Source organism: Theropithecus gelada, chromosome 15 (assembly GCF_003255815.1).
Source record: "Theropithecus gelada isolate Dixy chromosome 15, Tgel_1.0, whole genome shotgun sequence".
In the NCBI taxonomy this organism is placed as follows: Eukaryota; Metazoa; Chordata; class Mammalia; order Primates; family Cercopithecidae; genus Theropithecus; species Theropithecus gelada.
In genome coordinates, this window is record NC_037683.1 from 29,221,506 (window position 1) to 29,238,121 (window position 16,616).

The 16,616-nt window shown below is 43.6% G+C and overlaps 1 protein-coding gene across 1 annotated transcript in view; it reads right to left on the reverse strand.

Annotated features, from left to right (window-relative positions):
* UGCG (UDP-glucose ceramide glucosyltransferase) overlaps window positions 1-9,628 on the reverse strand; it is a 39,006-nt gene extending 29,378 nt beyond the window's left edge. The window contains exon 1 of the mRNA XM_025359921.1: window positions 9,069-9,628. Coding sequence (XP_025215706.1) covers window positions 9,069-9,166 — 98 coding nt within the window. The 5' untranslated portion in view covers window positions 9,167-9,628. The remainder of the gene's footprint in view (window positions 1-9,068) is intronic.
* Between the last annotated feature and the right edge of the window lie 6,988 nt (window positions 9,629-16,616).

A 16,616-nucleotide genomic window follows, 5' to 3' on the forward strand; every position in this document is an offset into this window, starting at 1 on the left:
TTCTCAATTTTTAAAAATAATTGTGAATAAATGAAGAGTAAATAAGTAAACAGATACAGAGAGCTCAGCAAGTAAGGTTAGCCTAGAGATAAAAATATGGAAGCCATCCACTGTAAGGTAAATACACAAGCTCTCCGAGGCACAGCATTCTCAGAAGATGGCCAAGGAATATAATATTATTGAATCAGTAATGCATGAAGGAGAGGCCAGGCACAGTGGCTCATGCCTGTAATCCCAGCACTTTGGGAAGCTGAGGCGGGTGGATCACCTGAGGTCAGGAGTTCGAGACCAGCCTGATCAATATGGTGAAACCCCCGTCTCTACTAAAAATACAAAAATTAGCCGGGCATGGTGGTGCGCCTGTAATTCCAGCTACTTGGGAGGCTGAGGAAGGAGAATCACTCGAACCTGGGAGGCAGAGGTTGCAGTGAGCCAAGATTGTGCCACTGCACTCCAGCCTGGACGACAAGATCGAAACTCCCTCTAAAACAAACAAACAAAAAAAAACAAAAAAGAGTGATGCATGAAGAAGACTAAAAGTGGGGATCAAAGAACCAGAAAGACAGCCAGGGTGCAAGTAAAATGACAGAAGGGTTTATCTGGCCAAGCTGTTTTCTTTCTCAAAGGGTTCAAGAAAGAGTAACACTGAATGCTGCTGGAGAGACCAAGATAAGAATGGAAATGTTCAGTAGATTACATATGTACTTACTGCTATCTCTGAGCACTTTTGGCAAGAATTGGGGCAGTTCATGGAGGATAACCGTAAAGAGCTAAAAACGGGTTAAAAAGTAAATGAATGGGAGCTGAGATGTGATAACAGTAAACAAACACTAGTTTCTACTGAAACCTGCCACTGAGTGAAAGGGCCAAAGAGTGGAACAGAGGGCTTCTACTTTAAATTTTTCTAGTTTTTTTGAGATACAATCTTGCTCTGTCACCCAGGTTGGAGTGCAGTAGCAGTCATAGCTCACTGCATACCACCGCCTCTGGCTAATTTTAAAAAATTTTTTCTGTGGCAATGGGGTCTTACTATATTGCTCAGGCTGGTCATGAACTCCTGGCCTCAGGCGATCCTCCCTGTCCTGGCTTTCTAGTCGAAACTCCCCCCAACCCAGATGAAGTTTTGTTCTTGTTGCCCAGGCTGGAGTGCAATGGCACAACCTTGGCTCACTGCAACCTCCACCTCCCAGATTCAAGCAATTCTCCTGCCTCAGCCTCCGGAGTAGCTGGGATTACAGGCGAGTACCACCACGCCTGGCTAATTTTTTGTATTTTTAGTAGAGACAGTGTTTCCCCATGTTAGCCAGGCTGGTCTCAAACACCTGACCTCAGGTGATCCACCTGACTCGGCCTCCCAAAGTGCTGGGATTACAGGCGTGAGCCAACACGCCCAGCTTCTAGTTCAATTTTTTAAAGACTACTTGAAATTCTTTAAAAATTCAAGAAGAGCTAGCCGAAGGGCAAAGAGATAAAAGGAAAAAAGTAATTTAAGGCATGATGGGATCCACAGTATGAAGTAGGAGCTAAGGTCATCCACCAAGAACGCGGTAGAATGAAGATTTAGAAGAGGTTTTTTAAAGTGATGGGTATCAGAGCTAACTACAGAAAAAAAAAAAGCACTGCCAGGCAGCACTGCATGCAGGTTTAGCTAAGCCCTGAGACTACCAATGTGTAGTAGTATTAGTCCACATGGCTGTGTGATTACCCTCTGTAGGATTTTCAAAGTTGAGCAGCTATCATTATTGGATGGATTCAGGATAACAGGGCAGACTGATACGAGGTGAGGCAAGAGGCAAGATAATGAAGTGATGAACTGTGGGCTCTGGGCTAAATGGAGAATTAAATAAAGCCAAGAGGTAGCAGGTGCTGGACACAACTGTGGACAGACAGCCCGTGGCAATTATTCTCAGCCTAGGCTGCACATCCATGTCACCTAGCGAGTTTTGAAAATACTGATGCCTGAACCAATTTCACCTTGTCTGTAGGGGTGAGCCCCAGGCAGCAGTCGTTTCTTTTTTTTTAAGCCCTCGATGTGACTCCATAGTGCAGTCAAAGTTGACAATCACAGGTCTAGAAAGACTAGGTGACTGAAGAATGGAAAAGGCCTATAATCCTAGCACCTGTGGAGGCCGAGGTGGCCAGATTGTTTGAACTCAGGAGTTCTAGACCAGCCTAGCCAACATGGTGGAACCCCATCTCTACAAAAAAAAAATACAAAAATTAGTCAGGCATGCTGGCATGTGCCTGTAGTCCCAACTACCCAGGAGGCTGAAGTAGGAGGATTGCTTGAGCCTGGCAGGTCAAGGCTGTAGTGAACCATGATCGCACTATTGCACTCCAGCCTGGGTAACAGAGAGAGACCCTGTCTCAAAAGGAAAAGAAAAAAAGTCAAGGTGGGAACTTTTTTTTTTCCCTGAGGCAGAGTCTCGCTCTGTCACCCAGGCTGGAGTGCAGTGGCACGATCTTGACTCACTGCAACTCCCGCCTCCAGGGTTCAAGCGATTCTCCTATCTCTGCCTCCCGAGTAGCTGGGATTACAGGCACCTGCCACCACACCTGGCTAATTTTTGTATTTTTAGTAGAGATGGGGTTTCGCCATATTGGTCAGGCTAGTCTCGAACTGCTGACCTCAGGTGATCCACCTGCCTTGGCCTCCCAAAGTGCTGGGATTACAGGCATGAGCCACTGCGCCTGGCCTGTCTCATTTTTAAATCACTTCTTCTACAGTTTTGTTGTCAAATTTGGCTTTTGCAAGAGGAAAGCCCGGGATGCAGGGAAACCTACTGGAGGCAGGTAAAGGTTAAACAAGGAGGGTGGACTCCTTCCTCTTCAGATGGCGGGAAGAAGCCTCTGCAGTAACCTTAATACAGCTCTTCACAAGTGAGGCACAAGAATTTCACTCGGCTGGGTACAGTGGCTCATGCCTATAATCCCAGCACTTTGCGGGGCTGAGACGGGGGAATCACTTGAGGCCAGGAGTTTGAGACCAGACTGGCCAACATGATGAAACTCCATCTCTACTGAAAGTACAAAAATGAGCAGGGCATGGTGGCACGTGCTTGTAGTCCCAGCTGCTTGGGAGGCTGAGGCACAAGAATCACTCGCATCCAGAAGGCAGAGGTCGCAGTGAGCTGAGACCACACTACTGCACTCCAGCCTGGGCGACAGAATGAGACTCTGTCTCAAAAAAAAAAGAAAAAAGAAAAAGCAAAAAGACAGAATTTCCCTCTAGGTTTCTAAGGAAGACTATGAATTCCACAAGGGCAAAAGTTCACCCTGCTTAACAGCCCCAGAATGTGTTGTTTTTATAATTCCGCTGTGTGGTTCTGCTGAACCAATTTATCTGACTCTAGGAATTTATCTTCCCTGCTCCATGTCACAGAGCTTGTTAATATTTCGTGTAAGATTAGGTTCACTGCTATATCAGCAGGTCCCTAACTTCACATAGTCCATGCCAGCAATTTCCAGTGACTAATGACCTTTGTTATGTTATCACTCATGACTGTATTACTGTCTGTTTATAATCAGTATGTCATGACCAATTTACTACATATAGCACGTATTTCAAAAATGGTATTGCTTCAAAATGGGCTTCATAAGCAATAAGTAATGCATGTAAGTAATGTAATAAGTAAAGCACACCTTCTTGTGCAAGCTTAACTTTGCTAACACAAATTCTCTCACAGAAGGCAAAATAACCAATAGTGAGTTATCTCTACAGGAAAACAAATTCTGCCCACTGGACAATGGGCTTACCACACTACAGAATGTAAAAGATTCCACCACCATAGAAAACAAATAGGAGATGGCTGGGTGCCATGAAGGGCACCTAACCCAACAAGGAACTAAAGTCCAAAATGACCTGAATGAGTAGGAGTTAATCAAACAAGAAAAAAGGAAGGAAAGAAGGAAGAGAAAGAAAAAAGAAAGACAATTCCAAAGAAAGCACATTGCACGTTTGGGGAAATGCCAGTAACACAACGTTGCTGAAGAAACAGGAACGCACGGATGGCCCAGCTCCTACAGAGCTGTGCTTGTCTCATTAAGGAGTCTGAACTGTAACCTGCAGGCAATGAGGAATCATGGTAAGATTTTAAGCTACTGTGATCCAAGATTAGTAATCCAGAAGGATAAAGGCTACAATAAGAAATATCAAATTGAAGGGGCACAAGGCTGCAGACAGAGATACCAGTGAGTAGACATAGTTTCAATATCTAGGGTAGATATGAAGATGTACTGAACTAATTAATGTCAGAGAGAAAGAGAGGGATAATGAATCAATAGAACCATCACTGAATATTAAAATCTTACAATTTCCACGTTGCTCTTTTTCTTTTCTTCAACTTTTAAGTTCAGGGTACATGCGCAGGATGTGCAGGTTTGTTACACAGGTAAACATGTGCCATGGTGGTTTGCTGCACAGGTCATCCCATCACCTAGGTATTAAGCCCAGTATCTATTAACTATTCTTCCTGATGCTCTCCCTCCCCTCACTGCCCCTCACTTTGCTCTTTAAAGCTATCACACTATAGTCTAATTCTGTATCTTCCCAAGCTCAGGTTAAACGGGCAACTGCTGAACTGCCTTAGTCACTTCCCTGAAAGTAGCCCTGTAGCAATGATCCTGACTGATGAACGTTTGACCACAGTCCAAGGGCATCCTCAGGACTAAACCCAAAAAAGACGTTCTCAATTTACATTCCACTAAGGCTCAGAACACCAAGTATTCATGAATTTAAGGCAAAGATCATACTAACTAAAAATAATATCCCAAATGCTAATATTTACATTAAAAACACAACCAGTTTTTGACAGGTCATTTATCGCAGTTATCCTGACACAATGAGTATGCAAATTCCATTCAAAAACTATGCATTGGGTATTGAAGTTGCTGTACATTAGAAACAGCATATTTGGGCTTGCTGCAGTGGCTCACGCCCGTAATCCCAGAACTTCAGAAGGCCGAGGTGGGGGGATCACTTGAGCCCAGGAGTTTGAGACCAGCCTGGGTAACAAAAATTAGCCGGGTGTGATGGCATGCACCTGTAGTCCCAGTTACTTGGGAGGCTGAGGTGGGAGAATTGCTCGAACCTGGGATGTGGAGGCTGCAATGAACTGTGATCGAGTCACTGCACTCCAGCCTGGGCAACAGAGAAGACTGTCTCAAAAAAATAATAATAAACAAAATAAAGGAAATATGTTTGCAGAAAACAGAATTAACTTTAAAAATCTTCAAAAATCTCCAGGGGGCCAGGCACGATGGCTCACACCTGTAATCCCAGTACTTTGGGAGCCAAGACAGGTAGATCACTTAAGTCCAGGAGTTCAAGACCAGCCTGGGCAGCATGGTGGAACCCCATATCTACAAAAAGCACAAAAATTAGCCAGGTATGCCTGTAGTCCCAGCTACTTGAGAGCTACTTAGGAGGCTGAGGCAGCAGAATCATTTCAGCCTGGGCTGTGGTGGTTGCAGTGAGCCAAGATCGTGCCATTGTACTTCAGCCTAAGCAACAGAGCAAGATCCTGTCTCAAAGAAAAAAATACACACACACACACACACACACACACACACCTCTCCAGGTAAAAGGACCTCTGTTTTACTTGAGGGTAGCTAATATTTAAGGACACATAAATTATTTCCACACTAGCCTAGCACCTCCAGTAGAAAGATAAAGCCTGATGCTAAACATTAGGACCTTATGTACACAGGGAGATAATAATAATCTGAGGTGGATGGGATAGGGGAGAGAGCATGAAGCAAGGTTTCTGCTCAGATCATTTCATCATGCAGCAACATGGCTCCCAAGGGCTAAAAGGGAAAGACGACCACCAGTTCTAGACTTTTACACAATTTCGCCTCAGGCCCCAAGCTATCAAGCCACACTAGCGCTCACAAAGAAATAAAAAATAATTAAGAAAAATAACCCATAAAGGCTATTCAACTTGCCAAGGCTATAATCTTTAGTTACTTTTAGGAAATCTTCAATCTCAACAATAAGACTCTTGAATATGAAATGTCTCTAATATGAATGTTACCTTTAACACTGTAGGCAGAAATCCTAAAAACATCTGCCATCTAAAATAGGTTAAGAAAGGGCAATGGAAGCTTTGAAACATACCCAAGTAAAAAGCAGAATTTAGTCTATAATAAAAATATTTCGAAACAGTGGAATAATCAAATAATCATTTGATAAGTAATTTTGGACAAGTCTCTAAATACTTAGAAGGAACTATAATTAGGGCTCTAGCTCTCATAAAACGAAGTAAAATACTGGGTGAATTAAGGGTAATATGTGAAAAAATTAAGAAAAATAAAAATACTAAGAGGAAGCAGAGACTAACATATATAGTAATTTGGAGGAATAAGGAAGATATAAAAATTGTAAGTTAGAAAACGTAAAAGAAACAGAAAGACAGGCCAGGCGCGGTGGCTCAAGCCTGTAATCCCAGCACTTTGGGAGGCCAAGACGGGCGGATCACGAGGTCAGGAGATCAAGACCATCCTGGCTAACACGGTGAAACCCCGTCTCTACTAAAAAAAAAATACAAAAAACTAGCCGGGCGAGGTGGCGGGCGCCTGTAGTCCCAGCTACTCGGGAGGCTGAGGCAGGAGAATGGCGTGAACCCGGGAGGTGGAGCTTGCAGTGAGTGGAGATCCGGCCACTGCACTCCAGCCTGGGCGACAGAGCGAGACTCCGTCTCAAAAAAAAAAAAAAAAGAAAGAAAGAAACAGAAAGACCTATTTACCTAAAACACACATGCGCAAACACTTTTCTCCATGTCAAATATACGTACAAAGTTAAAAGACAAATAACAGATTGGGGAAAAGAATGCTACATATGACAGATAACAGAAAAACAACCTTTATATCACAAAGATGAATTCAGCAACAGATTGCAGCACAGGCAGGATTATGAGTATGTAATTTACATCTAAATGTAACTAGCATATACACGTATTTTAAAAGTGCTCAATGTAACTTTAAAGGAATGAAAATAAAAACAGTGAAATGCCTGCTACTCAGTGTTTGTAAGGCAAAATGGGGCTATCATACAATGTTACCAGGACTGTGAATATATATAACATTTCTATGGGGCCAATATGTATCAAAGTTTAAAATGTGCACCACTTCTGGCCCAATAATTCCTCTTTCGGAAATATAACTAAGGAGATCATTTCTCAAAGATGTATGCATACAAATTCATCACAGTGTTGTTTGTAATCTAGATAAATTGGAAACAACCTACACATCCATCAATAATAATAAATTTCAGTACCTGGTAAACTAAAATATCATGCATCTATTACAAATGATGTAGACATCATACAGATATTGACATGAAAAAAATGGTCATGACATTTTACAGGATAGTTCCATGTGAACAGGGGCCTTGGATGTTTGTTCTTCATTCTTCCAGCAACTAGAACAGTGCCTTGCACAAAACGGCTTTTCAATAAACATTTATTAAACAGATGAACTTTAAAGCAGGTTACAGAACAATAATCATAATATAGCCCTTTTCTCTCTTCCCCCTTCCCCTCCCTCCTTTGCTCTCTCTCTCACACACACACACACACAAATTGGAAGGACAGTCACAAAAGGTTGACAAGGTAAGGTACTTTTGGTGTGTGCATGTTTTATTTTTCTCCATCCCTATCTATTGCATAAATTCCTCACACGGTAAGCATTTTTTATTTTTATGACTGTAAAAAGTAACAATTTTTTTAAAGGAAAAGAACTCACATATTTTAAATGAATTCCAGAATGTGCTCAGTGACTAAGCTCACAAACTCCAAAAACTAAAGTCAACAATATCCAAGTGGCATGTTTTCTTTCACTTTCAAAGAAATATCAGTATAACTTGTACCAGCAGCATCTTTCTTAGTACCAGGAAATGCCACACTGTACTAATAAAATACAGTGTTTCCAAAAGCAAAGGCACACTTCTTCCGCAGTAAAAAGGAAAAAAAAAAAAAAAAACAAACAACTAAAAGTAACTAATTTCTTAAAGTCTCTTCCACTAACATACACTCTATTCTAGTTCATGGTAACGATTACTATATACAATTGTTCTTTTTCTCACCCAGACTAAAAATCCAAGTGAATCGGTATCAGTAATGTGCTCTATATAATTTTTTCATTTCTTTACAGAGGCAGACTTCACCTTAGTTAAACAGTGGATATACCAAACTAGCCACATACCCCATGTCTCTATTCATGCCATCACCCAGTTCTATTTCACTTACATGCTTCATCACAATCTCATAACCTTATTCAGATTTTATCTGCTTCTTCCTTCTAGAATGTAAGCCCCATGAGGACAGGAATTGTGTCCTGCTCACCACTGTGTCCCCTGGCCAAGAATAGTGAATGGTATCTAGTAGGCCTCAAGAAGTATTTGTTAAACAAAAATGAAAAGATGTGGCGGGCGGGGGGAGAGTACAAATCTACATAAGACAATAAGACGAGGAATTGAAAAAAGGAAAGAAAACCACGCTGATATGTACAAGCTACAGGACTCACAGCTATCATGCCAGCTCGCAGGTTTGGTGGACATTTTTCAGGGTGGACAGGTGCTTCACACCTATCTAAGCGCACAGAGCTCTTCCAGGAAGAAGAAAATCCACAGGGAGGTGTCCAGAGAGCTGTGAGCAGCTCCCAGAAAAGTGGACAAAATTACCACCCTAACAGAAACGTGGCCCAGGTCGGAAGAAAAAAACAATACACCATACATCTCGGCCCAGATGAAAAATCACACGAATCCCCAGCACAACCAAACCGAGCCACCACCTTCATTCAGCCTGACACGTAAGAGCAGTCTCCTTTCGCCTGGCTGGGCAGTCACCGGCAACCCAGCAAACCCTTCCCTCGCCCAACACTTTTCCCTCGCAAAGACCACCGCCACTGCCGGTCCGAGGGGCGAGGGAACGGGGGGGAACAGCCTGAGGATCAGTTTTCTCCACCCCCGCCCGAGCCCAGTCCCCTTCAAAGCACAAACATTTCCCATTCTCGCCTGTCCCCGAGGCCCGGACCTCTGCCCCGAGCCCCTCCTGCGGTCCCTCACTCACGTGTAGATGATGGCCATAAAATGCATCAGCCACAGCACCAAGAAGAGGACGAACCCGAAGACGGCCATTCCCTCCAGGGCCAGGTCCAGCAGCGCCATCCCCTGGCCCGCCGGCCCGGCCCGGCCCGCTGCGGCCGCCAACACGGACAACCCTCCCGCAGGAGGAGGACAGGGTGGGCGCCCGGTGCGGGGGCGCGGGAGGCGAGAAGAAGGTGGGGAGAGGAAGGGGCGGAGGGGGGTGGGGACGGAAGGGGCGGGCAGGGCCTGCGCGCCCCCGCCCGCGCGCTCTCGCCCGCGCGCTGTCTTCGGCGCGCTCGCGGGTGGCTGCGGGTGCTGCGGTCTCCCGGCTCTGGTCGGGGCAACTGCGGCCCCACGCCCCGGCTCGCCTCTCCCGACCCTCGCTGCCGCCGGCCAGACCCTGCGCGCCGGCACCTCCGCCGCCTCTCCGTCTCGCCGCTGGGCTCCCGGCCGAGCAGCTCCGCCGCCTGGCTCCGCCGCCGCAGCTCCGCGCACTAATCAAAACCGGCGGCTCGCGCCCCACTCCTCGGCGCGTCCCGCCCCCGGAACCGCGGCGCCCGCCTCTCCCAGGGGCGGTGCCCCCGCCGCTCCACGCCCACCCTGCCGCCCGCGCGCCCGCTGCGGCTCCGGCGAGAGCGCGCAGGGGAGATGGTGTTGTGCTGTCCGCTGGACGCAGGCCGGGCTTCCTCCGGCTCCTGGCTCCGGCTGCCGCCCGCCTAGGCGGGAAGCGTTGCAGCCCTGGGCCGAGCTCCCTTGGCGGCGGTGGCGGCTCGGGACCCTGTGCATGGCCCGGAGGCTGCTCTCCCTCCGTCCGGCCCTGCTGTTCCCGGGCGCCCCAGAAAAAGACACGGGTTCCGGGCAGCTGCCGGAGCTTGTCTCGAAATCCCACTTCCAACGCCGCGTCTGCAGCCTCCCCGCCGGGCACTGCTCGGAGGAACCAGGCCCTCCTCCAGGCCACCTTCCTGGGCGCAAGGGTTGCCCATTGCCTTCCCTCTTACTGCTTTTAGTGCTGTGGGATCTTGGATCAAAAGGGACCTGAGAGTGAAATAATCTCCATGCGCCTCACAGATCTCTAAGCGCCTTAGCGACCGTGTGTATTATAAAAAGAAATTCTCAAACTCAGAATTAAAGAATCAGTTGATACTGAAATCCCCTAAGACTGCTGTCCAATACGGTAGCCACATGTGGCTAAGTGAGGGTTGGAAAGGCAGCTCGCCACTCTGTGGAGTACAGTGTAAACAGTACACCAGATGTGGAAGACCATCTCGTTAGTAAATTTTATATTGATTGCATGTTGAAAAGATAATATTTTGGACATATTACATTAAATTAGATAAATTATTAAGTTAATTTCTCTTTTTAAAGACTTTAACTGTGGCTAACTACTAGAAAATTTTGATTGTATATGTGGACAGCACAGCTCTAAAATGGAAAGAAATGCCACTTGGGTAGTAGGGTAACTATTTGTCCTAATTTTAAGTAATTCCAAGAAGATGCTAGTACTCCATGTTTCTGTTTCTTCAATCTAGATGAGTTTATGCTATTTCTACATTGTTTTATGTTTATTGTTTCAAGTAATTTCCTTTTAAATAATCCACGACCTCCCTTGAGAGATTTCAGAATTGAATTCAATTTTGAAAAGAAGCTGTGGCCGGGTGCGGTGGCTCGCGCCTGTAATGCCAACACTTTGGGGCCGAGGCAGGTGGATCACGAGGTCAGGAGTTCAAGACCGGCCTGGCCAAGATGGTGAAAGCCTGTCTCTACTAAAATTACAAAAAATTAGACGGGTGTGGTGGCGGGCGCCTGTAATCCCAGCTACTCCGGAGGCTGAGGCAGAGAATTGCTTAAACCTGGAGGGGCGGAGGTTGCAGTCAGCCGAGATTGCGCCGCTACACTCCAGCCTGGGTAACAGAGCGGGATTCCGTCTCAAAAAAAAAAAAAAAAAGAAAAGTTGTTTATTATTGCTGTTTATGATAGTTAATAGTGACTGAATGATCTACCTCAATCTGCAAATAAATGACAAACTACAACTAGAAGAGTTAATGTCCGAACCATTCCTCGATTAACATCCTTGGTTCCACTGGTGTAGAATCAGTGGGAAAGAACAATGCTTCAAAATCAAATTCCCGCTGTTGAGAGTTTCTGGTTGATAAAAATAGCAGGATTGAGGGCCAGGCGCAGTGGCTCATGCCTGTAATCCCAGCAGTTTGGGAGGCCCAGGCAGGAGGATTGCTTGAAGCCAGGAGTTTGGGAGATCAGCCTGGGCAACATGACGAAACTCTGTCTCTACAAAAAACAAAACAACAACAACAAAAAAAAAACCAAAGCAAAACAATTAGCCAGGTATGGTGATGGCACCTGTAGTCCCAGCTACCGGGAAGGCTGAGGTGGTAGGATCACCTGATCCTGGGAAGTGGCGGCTGCAGTGAGCTGTGATCGTGCCACTTGACTCCTGCCTGGGTGACAGTGAGACCCTGTCAAAAAAAAAAAAAAAGAAAGAAAGAAAAAAACAAAACCAGAATAGAATCCTAACATTGAAATAACATTCCAAACAAAAATTTACTGTTGTAGTTAATTCTAAAGCACACTTCAAAAAAACACTAATAAATTTTAATTTCTTTGAAATGGGAATGCATCTCACAGTCAATGCCATATTACAATTAATTGGCATGTGTTTTTTCTTTTTTCCTTTTTTTTTCTGAGATGGAGTCTCGGTCTGTTGCCCAGGCTGGAGTGCAGTGGCATGATCTAGGCTCATGGCAACCTCTGCCTCCTGAGATCAAGCAATTCTCCTGTCTCACCCTCCCGGATAGCTGGGACTACAGGTGCATGCCACCACACCCGACTAATTTTTGTATTTTTAGTAGAGACAGGGTTTCACCATATTGGTCAGGCTGGTCTCGAACTCCTGACCTCAGGTGATCCACTGGCCTCAGCCTTCCAAAGTGCTGGGATTACAGGCGTGAGTCACCGCGCCCAGCCAATGGCTTGTGGTTTTTTTTTTTTTTTTTTACTCAAATATAAAATAATAGTGCATCTTAGTGATAAATAAAATAATGCTGCATCTTATAATTAAATGCCCTCTTAGATTTAAGGAACTATACCAATTGCTTAATTTAAGCATTGTTTTATATTCTGCATTTTTTGAAAAAAATGTTTTCTGAAACCTTACAACAAAGGATTTTATACAGTATGACCAATAACACAAAAAAATGAGGCCAAAGAAATGTGAATGTAGATATTCTTAAGAGTTAACAAATTTGCTAAATTGAGTATAATCAGTAGATTAAAGATCAGTTATATTATACTTGACCCTAGTTAAACTATGTTTACCCAAACTTCGTTTTAAAACAACAGCTTTAGCAAAGGGAAGAGTATGAAAACGGTATATGGATCCGTGGTTGCCATGGAGCAGAGGAAAGGGACAAATAGATGACAGAGGATTTTTAGGGCTGTGAGTGAAACTATTCTGTATGATCCTATAAGAGTGTATACCTGTGAATACGGCACTCTGGTGCAGGATGTTGATAGTGTAGGAGGCTGGTGGAGGGAATGGCAGGGGGTATATGGGAACCCTCTGTACTTTCTGCTCAGTTTTGCTGTGAACTTAAAACTACTCTGAAAAGAAATTTTTTTAAAAAAATTAGTGTACAAATATGTGTATAAAATTGGAAATGCCACAAATGTCTGAATAAGATGTACCAGTTTGTGGCTGGGCACAGTGGCTCAGGCCTCCAATCCCAGCACTTTGGGAGGCCAAGGTGGGAGGATCACTTGAGCCCAGGAGTTTGAGACCAGCCTGGGCAACATGGCGAAACCCTGTTTCTACAAAAAATAGAAAAATTAGCTGGGCATGGTGGCGGGCAACATGGTAAAACCCTGTTTCCACAAAAAATACAAAAATTAGCCAGGCATGGTGGTAGGCACCTGTAATTCCAGCTACTCGGGAGGCTAAGGCAGGAGAATCACTTGAACCTGGGAGGCAGAGGTTGCAGTGAGCCAAGATCTTGCCGCTGCACTCCAGCTTGGGTGACAGAGTGAGACTCTGTCTTAAAAATAAATAAATAAATAAATAATAATTACCAGTTTGCCATCAGATTCCAGGGTTTAGCACCTCGTGGACACTTAAATATTTGTTGACTGAATGAATAGATAAAATGCTTATTTATCCATTGACAGAAGTCACTAGAAAAATTTCAGTGGCTTCTGAAATTTTCTGGAAAAAATTCTCAGCTTTCTCCTTTATAAAGATTTTTAATTGGTTTTTCTTTGTGAGAAAAATACACGTTAACTTCCGTACCTCCTCCTTTACCTTATAAAATTAAGCCAAAGAATTAGAGTAATTACATAGTAGTTCAACTAATCACGCACTGAAGACCTACTCCAAAGCCCATACTCTACTTGACAGTCAACAGCATAATTTTTGGCTCAATATCAGACATATTTTCCATCTTTGTCATTGTTATAAATAATTTTTCACATAAACATTTTAAAGATCACAATTCAGTTTTCTCTGGTGAGTGTATTATTATTTTTAAAAGATAGGCATACTGCAAATTTTCAGCCCTATAAAAACTTAAAAAATAAGGTGAAAACAAGGTGATCCTCCAGAAATGGAGTAAATTTGAAGTTTCATAAACAAAGTTAGAATCAATTAACATGAAATTTGTGGTGCTAATGCCAAGAAAAAAATAATTCTTGTCTTTTTTCTAAGCATGTTTAGAATTAAGTAGAAAAATAATTATCAGCTCAGGTGATTAACTTACATTGGTTTGTTATGCATGAAATGGTAACTTTGTAAAAGCCTTCAGATCCTAAGATACTGTGTTACTGTAAATTGCCTTTAAATGATACAAATGTTCCGGGCAAATTATCAGTTCAGCACCTAATCTTGATAAACCACTGGTATCCTGTATTTATATATGTGGGTGTGGTCCAGGGGAGTGACTAGAGTTGACTAGAGTTTACTAGAGTTCATGTTCTTCTCAGCTGCTATGCTAACTCATATCCAAATGCCTAATTAAAATCTTTTTTTTTTTTTTTTGAGATGGAGTTTCGCTCTTGTCGCCCAGGCTGGAGTGCAGTGGCACAATCTCAGCTCACTGCAACCTCCATCTACCAGGTTCAGGCGATTCACCTACCTCAGCCTCCAGAGTAGCTGGGACTACAGACGCACACCACCACGCCCAACTAGTTTTTGTATTTTTAGTAGAGACAGGGTTTCACCATGTTGGCCAAGATGTTCTCGATCTCCTGACCTGTGATCCGCCTGCCTCAGTCTCCTAAAGTGCTGAGATTACAGGCGTAAACCACCGCACTTGGCCTAAAGTCTTTTTTTTTTAATCACATACTTGGCCAGACACGCCTGTAATCCCAGCACTTTGGGAGGCTATTGCGGGTGGATCACGAGGTCAGAAGTTTGAGACCATCCTGGCCAACATGGTGAGATCCTGTCTCTACTAAAAATACAAAAATTAACCAGGCATGATGGTGCGTGCCTGTAATCCCAGCTACTCAGAAGGCTGAGACAGGAGAATTGCTTGAACCTGGGAGGCAGAGGTTGCAGTGAGCCGAGATCACATGCCACTGCACTCCAGCCTGGGAACAGAGTGAGACTTTTTCAAAAATAAATAAAAAATTAAATTAAATTAAATCACGTACTCATTTTTCTTTTAAAATTTCATGCTTAATCTTGTTTTAATCCATACTTTCCTCGATCGAACCACTAATGTTTATTCTTAACGGAAGCTAAATTCAAAAGATGTTCAAATATGCCCCATGTAAATATCAACTGTTTTTATCTTTTCGTTTTGTTTTTTTTGAGACAGGTTGCAGTGAGATCACACCACTGCACTGCAGCTTGGGTGACAGAGCAAGACTCTGTCTTAAAAAGAATTACTAGTTTGCCATCAGATCCCAGGGTTTAGCACCTTGTGGGCACTTAAGCACCTTCTGTCACCCAGGCTGGAGTGCAGTGGCATAATCACGGCTCACCGCAGCCTCGACCTCCCAGGCTCAGGTGATCCTCTCCCTCAGCCTCCCAGTAGCTGGGACTTCAGGCACCTACCACCACATCAGGCTAATTTTTTTTTTTTTTTTTTTTTTTTTTTGGCAGAGTCTCGCTCTGTCACCCAGGCTGGAGTGCAGTGGCGCAATCTTGGCTCACTGCAAGCTCCGCCTCCCGGGTTCACGCCATTCTTCTGCCTCAGGCTCCTGAGTAGCTAGGACTACAGGCGCCCGCCACCACATCCAGCTAATTTTTTGTATTTTTAGTAGAGACGGGGTTCACCGTGTTAGCCAGGATGGTCTTGATCTCCTGACCTCGTGATCCGCCCGCCTCGGCCTCCCAAAGTGCTGGGATTACAGGCGTGAGCCACCACGTCCAGCCTATTATCTTTTTAAAAGTGTTTTTGGAAATTTCTTTCATTTTAGATAGATAGTTATGACTCATTCTAGTTTATTTAAGCTCATAATGTTAAAATCTTCACCTAGACTATGCAGCTTGTGTATGTGTGTAAACAAACTCAGTAAGTTTATTATGGAGAGAGAGTGACTAATATTTACTGAACAAGGGAACATAAATGACATGCTAGGGAAATTATTTAACCATTAACTTGATTTTCACAACAGTCATAAACTGTACAGTTAGAACCCAAAAAGATTAAGTTAAATGCCCAGATGACATTCAATAAGTGAGAACGATGGGAGTTTGGACCCGGCTCTGTCAGACTCCAAAGCCAATGCTATTTAAGTAAACAAGTACAGTATTGAGTTAATTTAAACAACATATAGTAGATGTTCAACTCTCAAAATTCAATTTGCAAAGTAGATTTTGGTCTAGCATTATTTAGTTTGATAACCAATGTAATGTATACTTCATCATCTGAGATTTAGGAAAGTCAATTTCACCATCTGAGACTTAGGAAGGTATATCATGTTTTTCTGCTAAGATGCGCTGGAAATTTAAACATCTTGCCCTTTCCTTCGACCATATAATTTGTTTCAGTTAAGGGGAATTTTATGAAACATAATGTCATTGCAGAACAGTTCATTAAGGGCACAAAAAAAAGTGGAAGAATTTAAAAGAACAATCTTTTTCGTAAGTGCTTTTTTTCTCACAAAATAATTCAGGAAAATCCCAACAAAATCTGTTTCTTATTGTATCATTTTACAGAATCACCAACAATATAATTAAAACTTGAATTTAACATTTACTAAGAAACAAAGGCTGTTAAGATAAACTAGACCTCCTGGCTTTAGAATCTCTACAAAATACTTTATCTTAAGACTGCTTTGCTTTAGGTTACAGTAAAAACTATTGGCTAAGCCTGAATACTGTGAAAGCAAGACAGGCCGAGTTTGAATTCTAGTCCACCATTTACTAGCTATGTGACCTAAGCAAGTCACTTAACCTCTCTTGCCTCAGATTTTTTATTTTTATTTTTATTTTGTAGAGAAAGGGTCTTGCTATGTTGCCCAGGCTGGTCTTGAACTCCTGACCTAAAGCAATCCTCCTGCCCTAGCTTCCCAA